Below are 23,145 nucleotides of genomic sequence, written 5' to 3'. Positions count from 1 at the left end.
AGTAGCAGAGTATCATCCGGTTAAATCACAGCAGACAAAATCACTTCCAGTAACATCACAGTAAGTAGAGGCATGTTAGGAGACTGTAGCAAAGAAGCTCAGGCAGGCCAGATCAGAACTCTGGACAGCTCCCATTGGCTGGCACTTTTCCTTCATTGAAAGTTTTAGGGAGACATTGATAGGGAGCTGAAAGGCAGACAAGGCCTATTCTTCACTAGGCGTGTCTCCTTAAAGGAGCTGGCAGTTTTCCTTAAAGGGCCTCTGCACACTTTTCATCGTTTGTCACCTATGAGCTTGAAGAAATCAAGGCGGTGCTGAGGACTTGTCCTCCAAGTATGAGGAGGGTTGGCTGCAGGGCTGTTGGCAGCAGGTTTAGGCCCCAGTGGAAGACAAGGGCTGCCTAGCCCAGGCAGACCAACTAAAAATGTTTACATGGTATATAAATGTGTGATCTCATTTTTATGTTAATAATAAATATGATTTTATTCATACTTGTTGATAATATTAAGATCCTAATGAGTAATATAATAAATATAAGCACCCACACAATAGTTGCTAAACTAACAATACACATTAAATATTAAACTTATATGTAGCACGCAACACAATCAGTGTTCAAAACTCCCATTTTGCGACAGGGGATTTCATTAGTGTGAGCAATTTCTGAGCTCTGGGCGCAGTACTGTGCCTAAGATTTCAGATTAAAACTGCAGAGTGGAAAGAAAGGAGGACCTTTTCCTGCCTCCCCGCTTCCAGCGACTCTATGAAAACTAGAGAAGAGACCCTCTTAAGAATATTAGGGGGTGGGCAGGGGAAGGACTAGACCATGTGAAAAATGAACATAATCTTTTAGCTGCAGTTCATTCATTTTCAGCTTTGTTATGAAAAAGCGCACCTAGACATTCCATTGTTGCGCCCATAACCTAGGATTAAGGTGCCATTTAGCTCCTGGCTTTCATATCTCAGTGTCTAATACTGAACGCAATGCATATCACCCAACAACTTTGTTATGTTTGCATGGTGTTCACTTATGATTACATACAAATGTGACGGTGCCTGATAATATGAGATGACAATGTCATACTGTCAAAGTGCAGAAGCGAAAGTTTGTATAGAGTCAGAAATGCTCTGTTCACAGCACAAGTCTGCAAGCTGTTACATATTTTGTTAAGGATTACATTAAACATTTGCAAGATAGTTGGAATTGTGAATTTGGTTTGTATAGCCTGGTAAAGAGGAGACCGAGATGAGATATGATAGTCAGCTTCAAATATATAAAGGGCTGCCACATGGAGAGTAGAGTAAGCTTGTTTTCTCCTGTTCTGGAGGCTAGAACCTGAACCAATGGATCCAAATTACAAGAAAGGAGATTCCTACTAAACATCAGGAAGAACTTTCTGACAGTAGAGATGTTTGACAGTGGAATAGACTCCCATGAATGGTGGAGGACTCTCCTTCTTTCAAAGTTTTTAAGTAGAGATCTGTCAGGGATGTTTTTTGATATTGCAGGAAGTTGGACTGGATGACCCTTAAAGTCCCTTCCAAGTCTATAATTCTATGATTCTGTGATTCCATACTATATAGAGGAAAGCATGATGTGAGGATGTGGCTTGTAAAAGACAGAGGAAGCAACTGACAGAACTCAGGCTGCAAGGTTCCCTTTCATGAATAGTATCTTAGAATCTTAGAACTGTAGAATTGGAAGGGACCAGAAAGGTAATCTACTCCAACTCCCTGCAGTGCAGGAATCTTTTGAACCCATGGCTTGAACCCATGACTGAAGTTAAGAGTCTCATGCTCTACCAACTGAGCTATCGTACAGAGAAGCATTTTTTCCTAAATGTGATCAAAGTATTCCTTTAAAAAAAAAAAAAGGCTGTGTTGGAAATGACTAAGACTGATTAAGCATACTAAATCTGTGTCTTCTATTGTTCACAGAAAATCCTAAATAACAATTGCAACAGAAAAACTCTCCTAAGAAAATTAGTCTCTTTGTGTTCATACAGCTGTCAGACTGCTGGTTTTAAAGCTTTGATACTACAATTTCTTGAAGTTAAAGGTATTTGATTGCAAGTGGTCAACATACTTAAATATTTAAAATGCCAGTCATGAAATACATGACATACACACTTTAAAATACATACTGATCTTTTCTGATGATAAAAGCAAGAATTCTTAAGTTTTGCTTCAGAATCTGTGACTAACATTTCTAACAAACTACAAGCAGCTACTTTTTCATTATTTAAACCAAAGATTTTCTGCGGGGTGTTGCGCATAGCTTCAGCGCTGAATACAAACAATAAGCTCAGCAGAAGTCTTTGAACTCTGGTCTTTGATCTCTCTGAACTCTTGTCCTGGGGACTTTCTATCTCAAGGAATTTCACTTTGCTTCTTTTTATCACATTACTCCTTTATTATTATAATGAGCTCATTAACATTTTGAAAATCCACAATGAACTTTTGTATGGGTTGTGAAATCTTCCCTGTGCATATGCACACATCAGAAGAATTTATTGCATTTTTCTGTTTCTAAGAGAAAGTTTCTGGTTTCTTTGTCCTATCCTCACTGGACTCATGAATAAACAGAAGACTTGCAAGCAGCAGCACCAATAGGGAAGCAACTGGAGCAATGTCCAGGGCCCTTCCAGTGTCCAGACAAGCAGAATTCACAGCACGGGTGAGGGGAGAGGCAAGGTCACAGCAGTCCATGACCAGGTTTGTCATAGGCAGGCAATCCAGTAGCAGACAGGGCACGGAATTGGTACATAGACATGGTGCTAGCAGCTCTTCCAGCCCATCACTTGGCCTTTTGAGTAGGAGCTGCTGGAACTACACTCCCACCTCAGCTGACTTCCCAGAGGTCTACTTGAGAAGAGGGCCTTCATCTCAAGGAGACCTTTACTCCAGTTGTCTTCTTGCCCCATTTCAGGCACTTCTCCAGATGGGCCCTCAGACTTTACCCATTCGGCCTCAATGTCAGAACCTGATTTCACCCAGGATGTGAACAGCTCCTCCTGAAGATCTTGGCCACTCATCCCCAAGTGGAACCTTTTGAGGACACCCTCAGCTTGTATATGAAATCCCCCCTTCCACGGCTGATAGAATTACAAATAGGCATGGCTCAGTAATAAAGAGTTTTATTGGGATCAGATTTTGTGGAATGTGTTTGTTTCTCGCTTGTTGCACACACCCCTTTTCTTCACATTCAGACTGTGATAAACATTTGCCATTGGAAAAGCAATCTGATTCTTTCCCCAGATTGGGCATCCATTTCCATTTCCATTTGAACTTGACCAAGCCTTTAAGAACATCCTGGTGTGAGCAAAATATCCAAGGCTTTGAAAACACACCGCCTTGGTGAATCCCTTAGCAAGGGATTCCTTTGAAGAATGGTTGTTTTCAACATAAAAACATTGTGATGCTATGTATCCTGACAGAAACCCAAATATTGGCAGCATATGGGAGTCACACTACGACACAAACTGGCTCAACAGAGTGGAAAACAAAGTCATGATAGATGGCATTTTACTTGTCTACAACAATGAAGACCCAAAACAGCCTGTTGATTATAACATCTCACATTACTTATTGGAAAGAAGTTTAAAAGTCAAAGTTGGTAGAACGTTCAGAGCTGGTAACAACTACTACAACTACTACTACTACTTATTTGTACCCCACCATCTGACTTTCTTTTAGACATGTTGACAGTTGTTGAATCTCTTGATCTAATTTTTGTTCTGCTCATTTGGAAAACATAGACAGAAAGAAACCAAAGACGGTGAATTAACAAGGAATTAACAAGGTCAAAGTGCTTAATTGTTGCTTGCTTTGCTGCGTTTTTATTTTTATTTTATTTATTTACTTTGTTGATGGAGAATATTGAGGTAAATGTTTTAGAAATAAGAAGGAATATCACTGGCATGTCTCTTACTTCAGTGACTTAAGCATTTATGATGTTGATGCCATGGAGAAATGATGGATGGCTTTAATCTAGTTGAAGGAGAAAATGGACCAGAGTCTTGTTTTCTTATTATAGCCCACAGAATTTTTATTCAAAAGTTGCAGGGCTGGTGGATTTTTGCACATCAGCATTAAGTGCTAGGTATTTTTTCTTTTCCTTCTGCTGCAGCTTAAAAAAAAGAAATTGTAATTTGTGCTTAAAGGTCACAAACAGATGAGTTGTTTTTAACTACTTGCGCTAATTGTCTTTGTATAACATAAGCATAGTGAAGTGAATCTAACTTTCTGTAATGCTTTCACACAAAATGTCAACTTCAAAATTAAATGCTCTGGTGTTAATTACCATCACAGGAGTTACCATGTTGAATGAGAAAATTTCTTTGGATGTGTAAATAGTAATAAAAACAGTACAAAGTAATGGGGTGTGGAAAATAATATCATAGAAAGCAGGAAAGGAAGGATTAAGTGGGTCAAACGTTGCAAAGATAAAATACTTGGAAAGTGTTGCCAGCACACTCAAGGGAAGTCAGGAGACAGGATATCAATAAACTAACGGTTATTTTGCAAATTAACACAACCAAGATTTACTCCTTCCAAATGCGTTTGCGGAATGGTGTATCTTCAGCGGCCTCCCCAAAATGAGATCAGTGTTTATGCCAGGTACACCTACAGGGGTAGTTCATTCAGAGATAGACACTGTCACAAAGAGGTAGTAAGAGATCAATCTCTTAGACTCTAAGTCTGATGACAGTCTACCCTAAGTTGCACAGAAAGTTGAAGCTAAACGTTGGCACCACCACCATCAATTTAAAACTAGGCAACATATATCACAGCATCTTAACAGTTGCTAAAACAGGCAGGGAAATCATTCAAGTGGTTGAGGGGGTGAGTTTGGGGAGCAGTGCTCTAGACACATTGACTTTCATGCCTTAATAAAGCTGGTGGTAAGAACTCTAGATAACATAGTTTATATATGAGCAGGGACAAGAACTTACCATATTTAGCTGCTTCGTATATACCAGGTTCTTTTTTCTGTATGGAAAAAAACTTCCATATAGGAAATAATATGCAACTCAACGTGTGATGATTGCTTGCGTGTGTGTTTGCTGCTGAGATTAGCCAGGGATTCCAAATGCATGTATGCAAAGGAAAGCAAGGCAATCCTAGGGTTTGTGCCTGAAAGCATTTATTTGGAGGTGTCAAATGTGAGAGGAGATAAACCAAGCTGAGAAAACATGATATGTATATGCTTCAAAGCTACCACTTAACGTTCCAAGCTCCAAAATGTTACGGCTATTGTCAGTAATCATCTCTTGACAGGTTTCAGTTGTTGATGACACGCTGACATAACGAACTATGTATAAATTGGTACTATGCAGATCCAATTTGCATCGGAGGCAAGTGAATAGAGGGGGAAATGAAATTGTCATGATAATGTTATTTATTACTTCTAAATGACAAAATGTTGAGTTCTGAAGTTGTATATTTACCCATATCAGGGGTCACCATCCTTTTCTGGGCCAATGAGCACATTTGGAATTTTTGAGAAAGTGCCTTCCATGTTAGTCAGAAAGTGGTAGCTGTGGGGGTGTGACAAAACGCAAAACTGCAGCTGTGCGGGCCTCGCATAACACAAATTGCATATCCCATGTAAAAGAGAAAGGGTGTGCCTCCTACCCTGAGTATAAATAAAAGCAACCACCTCTGTACTTGCTCACACTCCTCTGTTCAGACATGAATAAAAGGGAATGTCCATTCCTATCTAGAGCAATGGTTCATGGTGGCTTTATTCGTTTTTAATGCCAGTCTTTAATTTATCTGAAAGGGTGTCATATTTGAAGGTGGCATTTCTGCTGTTTAATGAGAACATGGTTGCAGGTGGGTGTGTACACACACACACACAAAACAAAAGCATTTTAGAATGATCCTCTTCAGGAAGTAGCTAGGGAGATATTTTGCTTTTTGTCAAATCATACGTTTAGAATAGTCTTGTAACCTGCTGGAGGAATGAGCCACCTATTATAATGATCTAGTGGTCTTTATTATTTTCTGACCCAGCATTATTTCTCTCTCACACAGCCCACATTGTGGCGTCCAAAAATGTTAAGACGCCACATACTTGTGTGTTCATACTTGGCCTTTATGCCTGGCTGGTATTACTGGTGTAGGCAAGACCTTTAACTGTCTTTCTGAATTAATCATTTTATTAGCTCTGAACTTTAGCATTGTGCATATGCTCCTGAGAGTAGTCCCTACCAGGTGGCCCATGTAATTTCTATAAATATTGCTCATCTACTTAACATTCTACATGGGCAGAATTGTCATATGCACTAAACACTGAGCAACTCTAATGCGCTTCATATTAATATGATATTGCTTGTGGATGAGTGGCCCTAAAGAAAGAACAATAAATTGTTACGGAATAATATTAATATATTCCATATACCTTTGGAAACAGCCTCATCAGTATATATATATATATATATATAATTTAATACTCTAAAAGATACAGAAAAATTCTAGTAGTCTATAGCAACAAGAATATTCATGATGATTTGGTATCTTGGAGGCAAACTTATTTTATTGTGCATTGAGCTCTCATAGGCAACAGCCTACTTCATCAAACGTATGAAGTGGAAAATCGAGAAAGTGGTGTGTTTTTTAATAGAATGAGATGGTAATCTGAACAAATCTGAACATTTAAATGTCAATTCTCATCTTACATTGTACAGAAAACCTTTTCACAGAATTAAAGTTAAATAAAGTGTGACAGTTGATCAAGATTAATCACTAGCTATAACCAGAAAACAGCTTTGTCTTCTAATACAATAAAATTTAACTCAGAGAGAAACACAGATGTTCCCCTTTTAAAACAAAGTGAAATGAAACATCAGATCATTTCATATATAGTTGAAAGTCTGAACCATGGCATACAGATAAGTGATTTGTATTTCGTTTGAAGGTTGCAGTGACCTTTTCAAGCTCCCAAAAGAAACTATTGTTTAGTTCTTTTGTATTTCTGCTAGTGTGCATCCTGTTGAACCTTCTTTCAGACTCCACAAAAGAGCTAGTAATGTAACAGGTTTAACAGGGTTGTATACAGCTTCAGACACAGGTTTGCCGTGAGAGTCCTAGTCTAGTGAAAAAGAGGATGGGGAGAGTCTGGGCTGCACTTAAAGGACAGTAAACACAGTGCCTGGAAGCAACTCAAGTGAAACAGAGATTTCAGCTTTTATTTATTGGATATATAAAGCTAACATACTCACTTTGTGGATTTTTGCTGTGTGTTTCATAATCTTGTGATACTTTAAGACTGTCTTCCAAAATGTGGTGCCACTAGATGTTGCTGAACATTAACTCTCATTAGTCTCAGCCAGCATGGCTAATGGACAGGGGTGATGAGAGCTGCAGTTCAACACCTGGAGGGCACCATGTTGGAATATGTTTATTTGAAGCATAAACTCTCAAGCTGCTCAGATTTTCATTTGCTAATATTCTAGCTTTCCTTATTTCAGATAGAAGTAAATACTTACAAATGGTTTTTAATATTGTGGAATTTGCCCGTGGCCATGGGATAAGGCAAGGTCACACACAAGTACACACATAAGTATAAACCGATGTTTAATAATTTGCAATAATGGAAGGCAAACTTCCTTGGTGCCACTAAGTCCCAACATTTCCTCAGCACTATAGAAGCTGCTATACCGTCTGATCTAGGAATGGGGAACCTGGGTGTCATTCCCATCATCCCTGACCACTGGCCTTGCTTACTGGGACTGATGGGAGTTGGAGTCCTCCAGATGTAATTGGACTTTTGATTCGCCATCCCTGGTCTACTCCAAGGTCTTGGACAAAAGATTTCTCCTACCTGTTATCGACACTGCTTTCAACTAGAGGAGATCTTCTGCATGTTTTATTTGTTAGGTTGTTGTGTTTTGTCTTGTTTTTTGCATAGTGTGGTCCTATACCTTTTTGCTGCTCGTCCCTTTAGAGCTACAGTTGCATATCTCAAACACAAATGAGTAAAGGAGGGTGAAGATTCAAACACATGGTGTTCCAAAGATGTATTTGGTTCATGTGGCCATATAATACAAAGGGATATCTTGTTATAAAGTTGGCAATGAGCTGAAGGGTGCCAACTGATATGTATTGTATACCTTTTTCGTTGTGAGTCGCTTAGAGACCTTTGGGTGATGAGCGACTAATAAGTCTAATAAATGAAATGAAAATGAAAAACTGAACTCAACACAGTCAAAGAGCTACATGTTGATCTGTGCTATGAAGTGATTGAAAAGGCAAGTAGCTTAGATACATCAACTAGGGTTGAATTATCCATCATCCTCTGAATGTCAAATCAGGAATTAGGTGGGCTGCATTTACAGTAAACAAACAGCAACACCACAATGATGTGCTGACCATGCACTTCTGTGAGTAGCTTACATAGAGCTATCCAGAATGCAGTAGATCTTTAACACTCTACAAAGGAGTGATTTAGTCTAAATCATGACTGCAAGGATAATTTCGAGCCCAGGCACGGGACAGCCCCACCCCCAAAAGACATAGGACATCAATATTGGGTTAAAATAGGTCACTCTTTTCCATTACAGATTGAACAAATTAGGCTTGGGCAAAGGCATTAGGTATGTATGCAGAATCAACTACAAGAAAGAAGATTCCACCTAAACATTAGGAAAAACTTCCTGACAGTAAGAGCTGTTCGACAGTGGAATTTGCTGCCAAGGAGTGTGGTGGAGTCTCCTTCTTTGGAGGTCTTTAAGCAGAGGCTTGACAACCATATGTCAGGAGTGCTCTGATGGTGTTTCCTGCTTGGCAGGGGGTTGGACTCGATGGCCCTTGTGGTCTCTTCCAACTCTATGATTCTATGATTCTATGAACTAGTCCACCTGCAGGGTTGACTCTGGATTAATGGTCACTCTGTGACATATATGAAATCAGGACAATCCTATCAGGATTGCCATTTGATGGCTCATCAGCTCCTGTGTAGACTTCCAGACAGAGACACCACCTCCTGGACCCCTTTAGTGGGGTACCCAATTGACTAATGATCCAACCCAGTGCCTTAACCACCAATAAGTTGTTAACAATTGCTATGAGACAGGCAAGAACCCCCAGGCACAGCCTGAATTACGTAATAAGAAATAAGCAGACCTGACTGAAGACCTGAGCAGCCAGCCCACTACCACAGCCACGCTGTCCTGTGCGCCCCTGGCCATCAAATGCACACAGCAGGTAGTTAATTCTTTGTTGCCAAAGCAAGAATTTCCAGTAGATCCTATGGGGCTCCAAATACACACATGCACACATGCTATAGCATCTAGGCAGCTGTTCCCAGGTTGGTGCCCTTTGGTGCAGCTGCAGCAACATGTGAAGCCGCACCCCTTCCCTGATGTGCAACCAGAGACTTCTCCAGCCTCTGCTTCTGCCTCTGATTCTGGACTGCCCTCTGCTACAGACTTCCTGCTCACTAAATGCTGTTATCTCTTCAGCTTCTGACATCTCCTCCTCCCATCTGCTCCCTCTTCACCCCTCATCGTCATCCCACCACCAATCCCTTGGCTCTGAGCCTTCTTCCTTTTGGGATTCCTCAGTTGGCGCCTCCCACCACTCGTCTGCATCCAGCCAGTCCATGACAAGTACACAGTACCATTGTCCATGACAATTATAATGTAAATGTAGGGCAGGAGGAATTCTATAGAAAGACTTTGTGACTGTATGCTATAGAAACCTCCTTATAATGACAGAAATACATAAAAACCAATTATAGAGAGAAATTATCAAGGAGATGTGCAAACAAACATAACAATGAAATATAAGCAGTATAGTGAATTCCAAAATTCACCTTTCATGGTGTAGTATGGAAAATTCAATGTAAATGACACAACTAAAATGGTTAGAAGTCCATTAATTTTAATATTGGTTCAGACACAGCATATGCATTGTACTCTAATGGACAATTCTTGCATGTGTAGGACTAGCTAATAATACATTAAACCAAGCTTTTTCAATATATTTTCTTCTATGATTTAAAAGGAAACCCAAAATTGTAGTTAGCATTTGCCCAAGGCCTTAAGAACTTGCATTCTGAGACACACAGCAAAATATTACCTTCATTTCTGTTTAAATTAAAACTATAAAACAAGTAACTGTGAACCTTTAAAATATTTTTCATAAAGAAATGATCTAAGAATTTTGCACATGGCAATCGGCACGGTGGAGCTGCTACAGGGAATGTTGCAGATTACTTTCAGATGAAGCCTTAATAATGATTTAAATAATTCACAGTGTCATGAAGAAGCTAAATGCTTTGTGATGAGAAAGAGTTTTATGGGTTTTATAAGACAGAATGTAATCATGTTGTGTACACTTAAGTTCTCATATACAGAATTGATAAAAGTTCTCTTTGCGTTTTGAATTTTGAGTTTCTTAGCATTCTCATATCCGTGTGTTTGTACGTGTACATATCTTTGCTCTTCTAAAAAAAAATAATTCTCAAGAAAACAACAATTTTACATCTCAATTGCTAATCTCAAGGCCTTGTAAATCCCTTGAATACATAAATTAATTAAAAGGAGTGAGACCCTTTAATGAAAATAAACTTGTCATATTTCCATATGCATTAGCGTTAATCTTCTAACCAAAAATGACTGGATAATATGTAGCTTCTGTCCTTATGGATATCAGCAAAGGAGTGAACTGATAAATTACATTGGATACCATATTAGATGTTTACAAAACTTAGGTTTTGATATCTTCTTTAAATGTAATTTTTGACTGCTCTACAGCTTTTAGAATTCCTCCTGCTCCTCCACTCACTGTTTCAGAATCCTAAGGCCTGAGAGCTCCAGCCATTAGCTAGGTATCACGAACTTTCTGACCACTAAGATGAAGGTATCATTTATAGGATGATAAGCACTTGTGCTCTGTGGAAACCTGATTTCCTTCCTGGAGAGGAAAGAGAATACTGAAGAGTGCCCCCCTTACTCCTGTGTAGAATCATAATATTGGAGGTCTTTATTCCCCTGATTCATTAGAATCAAGGTTGAGAACTCTGGGACTGACCTTTTTTGTTTCACGTTGATTTAAATGAGAGTTATTCCTCAAATGGAGGTTCTGTAATTTATCCCTAAATGAACCAGAAGTGGAGAAAATTAATATGCATAAGTTGGATCTTCCAGTTAACAAGTAGTATTGGGGGGGGGGTGCTTGTAGACTTGTATAATGCAAAAGATTGTCTGCAATCAATGTTTTAACAAAAACGAAGAGGAAGTAAGGAAATATTCATCATTAGACCAATGAATGTTAAAATTCCGGGTAGTGAGTTTCCTTAGTTTCTAGAACACTTCTTACAAACCTGTACTGTGTGGTAGAGTAACTGAGTGGCAACTGGGGGTCCCTGTCATGTACCTTGCATTTCACTAATAACATATAAATAAAAGGTTTGTGAAAACAACTTATTGGAGACATTGCAATTGTCTGTTTAAGGATTCATTAACCTTTGTTTCATGTTGCATGTGGCTTCATAGATGGCAGGTGCAAGCTGAAGCTCCCAAAGGCTTGAATTTAAGGGTGGTGGGTAGGTGGGTGTTGGTGTTGTATGTAAAGATTCAGCTGTAATAGAGCAAGCTACAATATAAATTATGTCCTTGCCAAATTAAGGATACCCATGGGCATTCTGAAATAGGCATTTGCATATTGAAAAATGAAGGTGGTTGTTGTAATATTTTAAACAGACTTCGATTGCACTTTATTGAAACAGGCCAAATTTACATTCCAGTCCTGAACATATATACATTAATCCAATGTCTGCTTGTAGAAGCAAGAGAGCAAAAAGAACTAAAACATTTCCCCTCAGAAGTGGCCATGTTGCGGATGCTGAAATCCAGAAATGGTTGTAAGAGCCAAGAATCTTCTCCCTCCCCACCTTTGAACTGGTTCTACATCTCTTTATAGACTTATTGAGGAAGTCCTTGAGTAATAAAAGACCAATGCTTCAATTCATGTACATACTTTAGTCCCCATGTTTTACTGTTGCATGATCTAGGATTTAGCTGTGGTCTAAACCACAGAGCCTAGGGCTTACCAATCAGAAGGTCGGCGGCTTGAAGCCCCGCACCGGAGTGAGCTCCCATTGTTCGGTCCCAGCTCCTGCCCACCTAGCAGTCAAAGTGCAAGTAGATAGATACCTTCCGGCGGGAAGGTAAACGGCGTTTCCATGTGCTGCTCTGGTTCACCAGAAGCGGCTTAGTCATGCTGGCCACATGACCCGGAAGCTGTTTGCAGACAAACGCCGGCTCCCTCAGCCTATACAGTGGTACCTCGGGTTAAGTACTTAATTTGTTCCGGAGGTTTGTTCTTAACCTGAAACTGTTCTTAACCTGAAGCACCACTTTAGCTAATGGGGCCTCCCACTGCTGCCACGCCGCCAGAGCACAATTTCTGTTCTCATCCTGAAGCAAAGTTCTTAACCCGAGGTACTATTTCTGGGTTAGCGAAGTCTGTAACCTGAAGCGTATGTAACCTGAAGCGTATGTAACCCGAGGTACCACTGTAGAGCAAGATGAGCACGCAACCCCAGAGTCATCCGCGACTGGACCTAACAGTCAGGGGTACCTTTACCTTTAAGCTTTGAATTGTATGTATTTCATACTTTAGATATGACACTGGAAAAAAATGAGAGAATAAATAATGCATGATGAGAATCTGATGGTGAAAAAAGCTGTTTGCCATGATTTACTTTCTTGCATGCTTTCCTCCATGGAGTCATTTTAGACAAATTGAGGCAGAAAATCATTTTGGAAGGTGCGCAGTCCTAGGCATGTATACTCAGAAGCAAATCCTATTTGAGTTCTTTATCCCTAGAAAGTGTGTTAACAACTGCAGTTGAATCAATGCTAGCAAAAAATGGCATAAACTGGAATTATTAATTTGGACAACATATGTTCTTTGGTTGGGGGCATATCACCTTTCTGCCCCATCCCAATCATCAACGGATCAGCAATTCTTGAAACAGTGATAGAGGAAGAAGTCAATAAGAAACATAAAGGTTAGTAACAAACAATGCCCACCCCCCGTCTTCATTATCATTTGGATTTCACAGTTGAGAAATCAGAGGATAGATAATACAAACAAGCCATTACAGTAGTCAAAATTATTTTATTTATGTGATTTGAATCCACTTTAATTTTCTTCATTCTCTTCATCTGGGAATAGATAATGCCTTCTGTGGGCTTAAATTGTGGTTACAACCACATATGTCTTCAAGCTGCATGGCCAAAGTGGGAAGTCATTGGAAACTCTGTAGAGGCACATTTTAAGATGCCTATCTGAGATAGAATGCCTATTTTTCTGTAATTTTCCTGCACGGTGGAGATAGAAGTGCTACATAAGGCTACATTTTGTGTCAGCTAAATTATTTTCAGCAAATCAGAGCCACTGAAAAGATCAGCTGTGCTACAAATGTTCCCATTTTTCAGTGAAATAAGTCATAAAAAGCCAAAGCACCTCACCTTTTCTTATAATCACACAGCTATATAACAGTTGTTATCTGACAATTTATCTCACTTATTAATCTCCTTTATAATTTAAAAACTTCTCTCTCTCTCTCTCTCTCTCTCACACACACACACACACACCCCTAGATGTTCAGGGCAGTTTTTTTATTTTTGTGGATATTAATTAGCAGATAATGGAGGCTTTTATGTTTGAATGAAGGAAAGGATGCTATTCTTTTGCTCCTTTCTGGATGGCCTCAATTTCTGAAACAGAAATATGGGTTGCAAACCTGCCTCTGTTAGAACAACTCCGATGTCTGCAGTTGGTGACTTCAGTAGTCCTCCACTTAAGTTGCCTTCATTGCTTGTATTTCGGGTTATTATCTATAACTGTCAGCGTGCAGAGAAAAATTATCCTACCAGAGCAGCAGTAGGAGACTTCCTCTGTCATTTCATAAAAATAGTTGGGCGGGGGGAGGGGATATTGTATATTGCTAACACATCCCAAAACCTTCCTTGATATCTGAGGGTCCTTAAATAGTGTGTGTGCATGATTTATAAACCAGCTTAAGCTGAAGGGAGGGACTGTGTCCTGCAACATTTCCTTCAATAAACCTAACCAAAGTTGCTGCTGCTCACCATTGTGGGGCAGGGGCAGGTATAATATTCAGGAATAAACTGAAGCAGGGAACTGAGGAAGCCTCTCTTGGGCTGAGAGTTGAATATCCAGCAGCTGCCCTTGTTCCATTCCTGTCAGATGCAACTCCCAGATGCCTCCACCATTGTTTCATACTGCTGTTGCTTGATTGAGCCTAAACAATGAGAATTCGCCTGTCTGTACCCCATTATGCATGTGTGTACGTAGTTTGTAACACAAACTCTTTAGATTTCATCTTAAAGTGTCTTTCCATTATCAGGGTGACTCCTGTGGAAGAGAAAAACGTGAAAATGTCTTCATAGCAATACTTGCTTGCAGTTTGTTCTTCTTTATTGCAGTACGGTGTGCTTTTCCCCCAATTACTGTACTCACGGAGGTGTTTGATTGCACTGACAAGGAAAAGCAGGATATGCATTTGTGCTTAGCAAGTAGGCTGACAATGCTGACTGCTGTCAATAAGTTTTCAGGGGTATAAATGCCCCTTTTTTACAGACCCAAGTCATAGTGCTTAGCGTAGCAACAAATGTTGCTAGAACACATTTGCACAAAGCACATGGAGGGTGAGTAAATGGGCCTTGGGTGGGGCAGGTGGGGGTAACATGAAGGAGAGAGAATTTTAATTTTTCCCTCACCTGCATGTGTTGAATAGGCTTTGAACAGACCGTGTGTGTGCGCGCACATCCGCGCTCATAAAAACTCTGCATATGGGGACCATGTAAAAAGGAGGGCCCATAACAGCATTGACAAGACTACACCTGCAGGGTGGCTTTACGCAGTACAGTGGTACCTCAGGTTAAGAACTTAATTCATCCTGGAGCTCTGTTCTTAACCTGAAACTGTTCTTAACCTGAAGCACCACTTTAGCTAATGGGGCCTCCTGCTGCCGCTGCGCTGCTGGAGCACGATTTCTGTTCTCATCCTGAAGTCCTGAAGCAAAGATCTTAACCCGAGGTACTATTTCTGGGTTATCGGAGTCTGTAACCTGAAGTGTATGTGACCCGAGGTACCACTGTATACTGAATATGCTTTTGGTTAGGCGTTACTTGGGACTTTTTTTACCTATCTCTCTGCTGATTCTGCCATGTTCTGTCTCGTTCATTGATTCTGTCTCCTGGTTTGTTCTTCAGTTGTGTCTTCAAGTTGCCATTTGATCCCAATTTGCCTTTGGGTCATGATTTCAGGCTTGCTCGTGTTTTCATTTGGTTTTGACTTAGTTGTTGATCCTGACCGCTGGTTCGTCCCATGGATTCTGGTTCCCAGCTCCTGACTCGGCTGAGATATCTACCAAGCCCTGACACTCTTCAGTTATTTCTGATTATAATCTTTAACTCCCATAGTGTATTTATACATCAGCTTTTCTCAGCCTTGGGTCCCTGGATGTTGTTGGACTACAACTCCCATCATTCCTAGCCAGGGTGGCCAGTAGTTGGGGGTGATGGGAGTTGTAGTTCAGGGACATCTGGGGCGGGGACTGCTATTTGCTCATTCTGCAGAGTATGAGAGGGGCTCCTTCTGGGGTCTTGGACCAACTGATGCCTTCCTCTTCCTGCTCTGCACATTCCATTTATATGTCTGGAAAATGAGTGAACATAATTACTGCCACATTGGTGCTGCCAAGTATGGAAAAAGGTCACACAGGAAGGTTTTATTGGTGACTGCTTCACAGTTAAGAAAATGTTGCTGGTATACCAAAGCCTGAGGAGGAATTCACGTGACATTCATAGTGGATATCCATTATATTAGTGGTATTCAATTTTACCCCTCAGTGTGTGAAATGGAAATCGTTTTATTAGTCACAGTTCACCACGGTACATTTTTTATGATAGATGGAGTGAAATAAAGATCTGTATCTATCTTACAGAGCTCAAGTAAATACATATTAAAGCCATAACATGTATCAATTAAAACTGTAATGTGCAGCAGTATCATTTAGAAGCAATATGCAAGTTTTTGTTAGCTGATTTACTACCTCGAATGTTTTAAATATGTTAAATACATTAAAATACAATATTTTGCTTTTGTTAACATTAAAATGCTGCCAAGTGCTCTGAATCTATTGAGTCAGTTGGGCTATAAATTCAAATAAATACCAGCTTGAATCCACAGGTGTATTGCACCAACAGAAAAGCATTTTTACTCGAGCAAAGCAGCCTCCCTGAATTCTTATTATTTCTTCCCCTCTCTGCAGCCACCAATGTCGGAGGCTAAGCGTAGGGCCTTTACCTGTGCCCGTCTCAACTGTTTTCCTACAGCAGTTCTGTCGGGTCGTTATTCCAGAGTTCCCATTGCAAATAGAACATGCTCTTGTAATGACATGGCCCTGGAGACTATGGAAGATATAATGCTCTTCTGTCCCAACTGGACAGATGAAAGATCTCGGTTTTTAACTCCCCTCGTGAATAAGCTTCATCTCCCAATCCAGCCTCTTTCTGCAGGATTCTGATTGTTGGATTACCGAGATGACAGCTAACTTCCTGCTTAGTGTGATAAAGAGGAAAGCGGCACCAACTTATTCTCTAACACCACAGCTGCAGTCGACACGCCGCACAACCGAACGAAGTTCCAAGTAGCCTTATTGTACAAGGACAATGGAGTTAGGACAAATCTGAGGAGCTGAAGGACCCTTTAACGGCCCTCCTCCAGCCTCAGCAGTGTTTAAGTAATCGCCCAGGACGATATCTACCTTTACCTCCCCATCCCCATTTTATGTTGTTATCTCAATGTATATCATGCTATGGCCACATGGCTAATGCAATAAAGGTTTTGACAAATGAATGTCATTATAGAGGGTTCCTCAACCCTCATGAGTGGTAGCTAAGGAGCTAAGAAAGTCTCATTGTGTGAGCAGAATTCCATTCACTCTTCTCAGGATCCAAATCTGAATCTGAATTAAAAGCAGCATGATTAAAGCCTAGTGTGGACTAATAATACAGGTGCAATAAGAAAAATGAAAGCAAAAATTATTGCAATGGAACAATATTTTTCTTTGCAGCTTCCTAGACCACAAAGGGCAGCTTGCCTCACAATCAATGGAAGTATTTTCTTTTATTTTTTGCCTCAGTGGATAGTCAGATGGCCATGGCTGGATAAACACTATTGCTTCTTACAACTGATAAACCTTTGTTTCTACTATCTTTTTTTATTCATACCTTGCAGTTTTTCCCTGAAGTAATTTTTGGTCTCAGTGTGATATTTGTTACTTATGGGCTATATTAATTTAGTACCTTCCTATTAAAAACACCTTCTCATGCAAAAGGTCATTGACTTCTGAGAGACGTTGCTGTGGCAACAAACCTCCTGGGCTATACTATCTGCACTTTGTTCCTTATTGAATGCAGGTCAATGGCAGCTTCCTAAGCTTATTTGGTCAATAGGAAACTTTACAAGACAGACATTTCAAAGACCCTGAACCTAGATTGCAGCTTTTTGTGTGTGAATGGTCAACAAACTAGTTGCAATGAGTCCAAATCAAAGCCTATATTCTTACACTCGCTCTTTTCAATAAACAGTTTGTTCATACACAGTCTCTCTCTCTCTCTCTCTCTCTCACACACACACACACAGACATTCCCAAAGGGCACTCTAATTATATTTCCTAGAGTCTCAGAAACAGCAGCGAGAACAAGATTAGAGAGTGTATGAAGTGAATCAGTCCTTCAGTGAGTGATCAAATGATGCAAAAGACCAGATGGTATATGCAACTACCACAAGTTTCGCCTTGTAGCTGTAGCATTTGGAAGCAGCCCATTCTGTTTTGAATCTGCTCTTTGACATTCTGATTCAATTTTTATTTGTGTCTGAATCTGCTTTTTTAAATCCAACACACTCTTTCACCCCATTGACTAGAATAAGGGATCTGAAAATAGTTGTATTTTCCTCTCTTGTCACATAAGTGGATGAAATTTGCAGGCAAAGAATCCTGAGTGCATTCAGGTAGCAGAATTTCAGGATGGATCATTCATGGAAGATTTAAAATGTTAGGGTTTTTTTGTAAGTTTCTAATTTCTTGTCAGAGTGGATTGCAAATCACAGACATGACCAACCCTTATGACTGGATGAAGTTTTCCAAATAGCAGAAAAATGGGCATAGCAGTTCTCCCTCAAAGAGAAAGTTTAGTATTTCAGAGTAGAAAAATAGAAATTGTTGTTTGTGGGGGGCGAAAATCGGTGTGAGAATTAGGCATGTATGCCTAGGGGCTATCGTACTAGGTGATTTTATCTTAGTTTTTTGAAAACCAGAAAAGTCAGAATTTTTTCTTTCCCCCCTTCCTTCCTCATGCAGAAGAAAACAGAGAATATGATTTTCAATTGTTTGTTAGGAAAACAAGTGGACCACCCCAGCAGTTTAAATCCACTGCTTGCACCCTGCTTTCACAGCAGTGTCACTGTGATTGGAGCTATTTTGAAAAAATAATTCCCTAAGATAAAGAGGTAAACCTGCCTGTCAAAATTAAAATTCTCCACCTCCTCTTCTGTCAAGCTCTGGGAATTCATGAGTCAGCCTATGTTTTTTTACCTCAGAAAAGAAAAGTTGTCAGGAGAAGGGATGGGAAGATCATGCATTTAACTTCTGGAAAAATAAGGCCACAGAGCAACCCAGTAGCATGGGGGGTCCCTGGTTACCTCAAGATGCCTTGCTAATGGCCTGAACTGACTGATGAATATGAGATCTTGACCTAAACTGCACCAGTTCACCTTGTTATTTGGAGTACGTACAGAGCTGATGCACATACCTGGTACCTGGGTTCTGTTAGCTTTTCAAATACTGCAGAACTTGGTACTCCCATTTACATGATAAGTTCGATATTAGTTGGGCTGTACAGAAAATCTATTATCTAATTGAACTGTCTGCCATCTACATGGATTCTACACCAGCGATAAGATTCATCTTCAAATTATACAGCTCATTTGCAAGTAAAGATGTTGACAAAATGTGAGCTGCTAGAATTTTAACTGTTTAGCACAGTAGAGCAGGAAGCAAAGTCTTCGCTCTTAAAGAAAACATCATTGGGAAAATCTGCAAATGGTAGATAACGAGTGAGAACTCACAACAAAATGTTGCTGTATGTTACCAACCCCTGACAGGATGGCTTCTGTTCAATACATAAGCCAGCCCAAAACAAGAGCCTTGTTGTGCTGTTCAGGCTTCAGAAAATGGGGGAGGGAGGTTCAGGAAGCGGGACAGGTAAAATAAATACATCCTTTTACTTTCCCATCCACCTGAATTTCCACCAGCTTTGGCCAGTGGCCCAACTGCACCCCTATCACAGAGATAGCCTAACTTCTGTTGTCTATACTGTGCTAACCTCTAGGTTAAACTACGGCAATGCGTTACACATGGGGTCTCCGCTGAAGACGGTTTGGAAAATTCAGCTGGTACAGAATTTGGCAACCAAGGTTGCTCACCAGGACAAAAAAGTTTGAGCCTATTACACTGATTCTGGTCTGGATGCACTGACTGATAATAAGTTTCCATTCCCAATTCAAAGTGCTGGCTTTAACATCATCGTCCAATGACTCTAGAGCAGGGTAGACTGCTTATATCAATCCATCTGCTTAAATTAGAATTGATGGGATAGTCTCATTGCTAATCTCAGCTGGCAATGCCCTATTTTTGTTACACTTGCAAATAAAAAATTGAAAAAAGAAAGAAAAATGGCCCTTGGGGCTAAGTTTCATCCTAGGTATCTCAGAATGATTCTCAGTAATAGGAAGGCTCTCTTGGGCATTAAATGCGTGACTTAGGCTATAACCAGCCATTTCCTCTTTTCCTTCACAGTGTCTTCATACATATTCCCCTGAGACACCGTCATGTCAGAGCTGCTTTTCTGCAACTTGATCCCATGTTGCTGCTGTGTGCTGCATATGAATGAGGAAAACACACGAGTCTTTCCCAACTTCTCTTTACCTGAAGTGTACAGTTATAAGTGTGTCAAATGTAGACAATGCCTTTTTTTAAAAAAAACAGTTTTGGCCCTAGTAATACATTTTATGGCATTTCAGCTGAGGGTCTAATTGGTTTAAGTTGCTATCTTATTGGGGATGGGGGCATTTTGCCTTCCGAAGTGATAGGTGATCTTTCACCAAAGTTTGGTATTGAAGGGAATTATTTATTTGTTCTGAAATATGTCATCTTACGCATGTTTCATTTTAATATGCATTTAAGAATGTTTTCAGAATGAGTTTAGCCTTTGAAATAATTCAAGGTGAATAGAGAATCTGCCCACTTCATCCCATTTTGAAAGATGATCACAGCCAGGTGTCAGATTCAGCTCTTGGAAAGACAGCCTATCACAGGGAACAGGGGGGTTCTTGGACCAGTGAGCTTTACTCATATTGAAGCTTTTACAACTACCACCTGTTTTCTGCCCCAATGTTGGGTTTTATTTTCTTTATGTATTGGTTTTAGGTCTTTTTGCGTTTTCCTAAAAGCACTACCAAAACCCCCAGACAAGTCCTATTAACCCTTTCCTGCAGCACAGAGACTGCACTTCCTGTCTATCCCCCAACCCTAAAATTATAATGAGACCAAACCAATTTATAATGAGACTCCAGCTGCAACAAAACATGTCTGTCCCATATCAGTCTCTACAGCCACAGCAGGCACTATAACTCTCCAACGGTTTGACTTTGCCCCTGAACACACACTCTTTCATTCTCTCCCAGGACAGAAGGATGCCAGCCAAACAGATAAAAGAAAATCAGTATGTGTACATCAAATATTTATGAAGGCAGGAAAGAGGTGATGCACTATAGTTGGCTAAGATATAGCTGTTAATATAGTTTTCCTGTAGTTTGTCCCCGTCATTTTCCTTCTTCCCCCAGTTTTGTTTGGGACTTGGTTATGGTGCACAGGATAAATTATTATTGGCTGAAGTCTGTCAAGTCCTAAGTTCCAGATCTACAGAAGGCTCAAGTCTTTGAAACCAGCTGCACTGAACTCACTGTGTGGTCAGGACCAATTTTGAACTAAAGAAACTGACCCTGGGAAAACAGAGTGCAGCATTCTCAGGTTACTGTTCTTCATTTTACAGCACTGCTTAAATACAGGCCTGTCTTAGGTAAAAGCGATAGATTTCCCCTATAAGAATTTGGGGTATTAAACAGGATATGCTTAATCCTACACTTAAATATTCTGTTTGATTTTTAGTGATACATTCTTAACAGGCCAACCAGCAATTTCTACTGAGTTCTTGAAAGCAGACTATCTGTTATGCATTGCTCTGTTTGCTCATAACCTTATTAAATTTAGACTGCTGGCTCGATGCAGTTCTGAAGCGAAATTCTGTAGAAGATAATAAAAGCAGCTGCTATGTTTAAAATTAACAATGAGCGGTTATTAAAATAGCCAAACAGATATAACATTTGGGAGCTAAATTTACATTCATGGAGTTACATTTCACAAGCTGAGAGTATCATTTGTGAGACTACTGAACTGTACAGTGTTGCTCCATAACTTTGGTGCATTGACATAAATAAATTGCATATGTGCCTGGAATAAGAAAAGAGGTATAGAAACCTTTTTTAATTTTTGCTGCCAAATGTCCAGCTGCTGAGTACATAAGCTGAATTGTAAAACCTTTTCTATAGTCACAGATTCTGTTAGCTTTACTGCTAAACTCTTTGGGTGAATCCTAGGGAGTAGCAGGATTATGGCATTGTCTGACTGGAGGAACCACTTTGGACTTCTGAATCCAAGACAAATTCCTGCAAAGAGCTGAAAACACATGGATCATTACATCTGGACTTTAACGCAGATCGAGGGACTGTAAGCTAAAATACACCCTGAGAAACATAGCTTTAACAGGATTCTTGAAACGGGTCAGTTTTTAGCTGTGATGGCACTTCTTTGTGGGTTAAGCCAAGATTTCCAAATGGAGCTGAGTAAGTCCTTAACAGTTCATGCTATAATAACCATAAGCAAAATATAATGATGATGATACCATTTACTAGAATGTTCACAATTGTATTTTCTAGGTGGTTAGCACTCCTATGTTTTCATGTGGTAGATGAAAAGTGACATTTGCCAAAATAAAGTTGCCACTTTTGGAGCTTTTTTTTAAAAAAAGAACTTGAGAAAAAGTTAAGAAAATTTAGGGAAACTTTTCTGACATACACACACAGCTGCACATCACCCCATTCTCCAAGTGCTATGTGATTCCATGGGTTACCTAGAGTTTGGTTTCCTTTGGAATGAGAGACTGTGATGTCTTTATGATGTATGGTTTATTTATACATAGATACAACCTGAGCCTATGATGGAGGGGCCCCAATACCCCATGAGGTTCTTGCTTATCCCATAGCCACAGCCTTAGATTCAAACAGGAATCAAGTATGGTTCTGTCTTTCTCAGCTGCCCAGCCTGCCGCCTGCCACTTCTAGCACCCTCTCAACTCTGGCCTTTGTCTTTCTAACTGCCAGTGAGTTGAGGGGGGGGCACCCATTTGCTCTCTGGCACAGAGCCACTTCCTTTGTTACCTTAAAGGCCCATACTTAGAAGACAATGACCTCACCAGGAAGCTAGCCTGGATATTCCAGGAAATGAATCCTTGCTGGGTGTAGGAATTAGAAGGGGGCTCAGGAATACAGCCCACAACCCACCAAACTCATAGCAATACAATAACATATGTAGAAAATTAAACTGCAGGGAAATTTAATGCTAGAAGAGTAGCAAAGTTAGTTCTATCAGCAAAAATATAGAATAGTATGTGTTTAATGCGGCGTTAAGCTTTCAGTACCCAGGATCCAAATATACTTGCTAAATGAGTTCTGCACACTCAAGGAGACTTTAGACCACAGAATAAACTGCTTTTGAACTAGATAGCATAAGTTTGGATTATAGCAAGATTCAAGAAAAAATGTCAACAATCAATCAATCCCAGGAAATACCCAAGTCCTTGGGTGTATATAAAGTAGCTCTTTGAAGCCTGGCAATTGGCTCAAGTCTAATTCATCACATGTTGGTACATTTTGGTTCTTCCAAATAAAAGTAGAGACTGTGCTTAATTTTAATGG

At 40.0% G+C, this 23,145-nt stretch overlaps 1 protein-coding gene across 18 annotated transcripts in view; it reads left to right on the top strand.

The window, feature by feature from the left end:
• The window catches only part of GRIP1 (glutamate receptor interacting protein 1), a 331,858-nt gene that overhangs the window by 197,597 nt on the left and 111,116 nt on the right, over positions 1–23,145 (top strand). Inside the window, exon 1 of one of the 18 annotated variants that reach the window (XM_082239523.1) lies at positions 21,990–22,014. The exons of the other annotated variants lie outside the window; for them this stretch is intronic. Within the exon in view, the coding sequence (XP_082095649.1) occupies positions 22,005–22,014 (10 nt within the window). The 5' untranslated portion in view covers positions 21,990–22,004. Of the gene's footprint in view, positions 1–21,989; positions 22,015–23,145 lie in introns of those variants that run through there. 18 annotated transcript variants of the gene reach the window in all.

Source organism: Podarcis vaucheri (genome assembly GCF_965113315.1).
Source record: "Podarcis vaucheri genome assembly, chromosome: 10".
In the NCBI taxonomy this organism is placed as follows: Eukaryota; Metazoa; Chordata; class Lepidosauria; order Squamata; family Lacertidae; genus Podarcis; species Podarcis vaucheri.
Note: the sequence above shows the minus strand (reverse complement) of the source record. Positions and strands in the feature narration are given on the sequence as shown.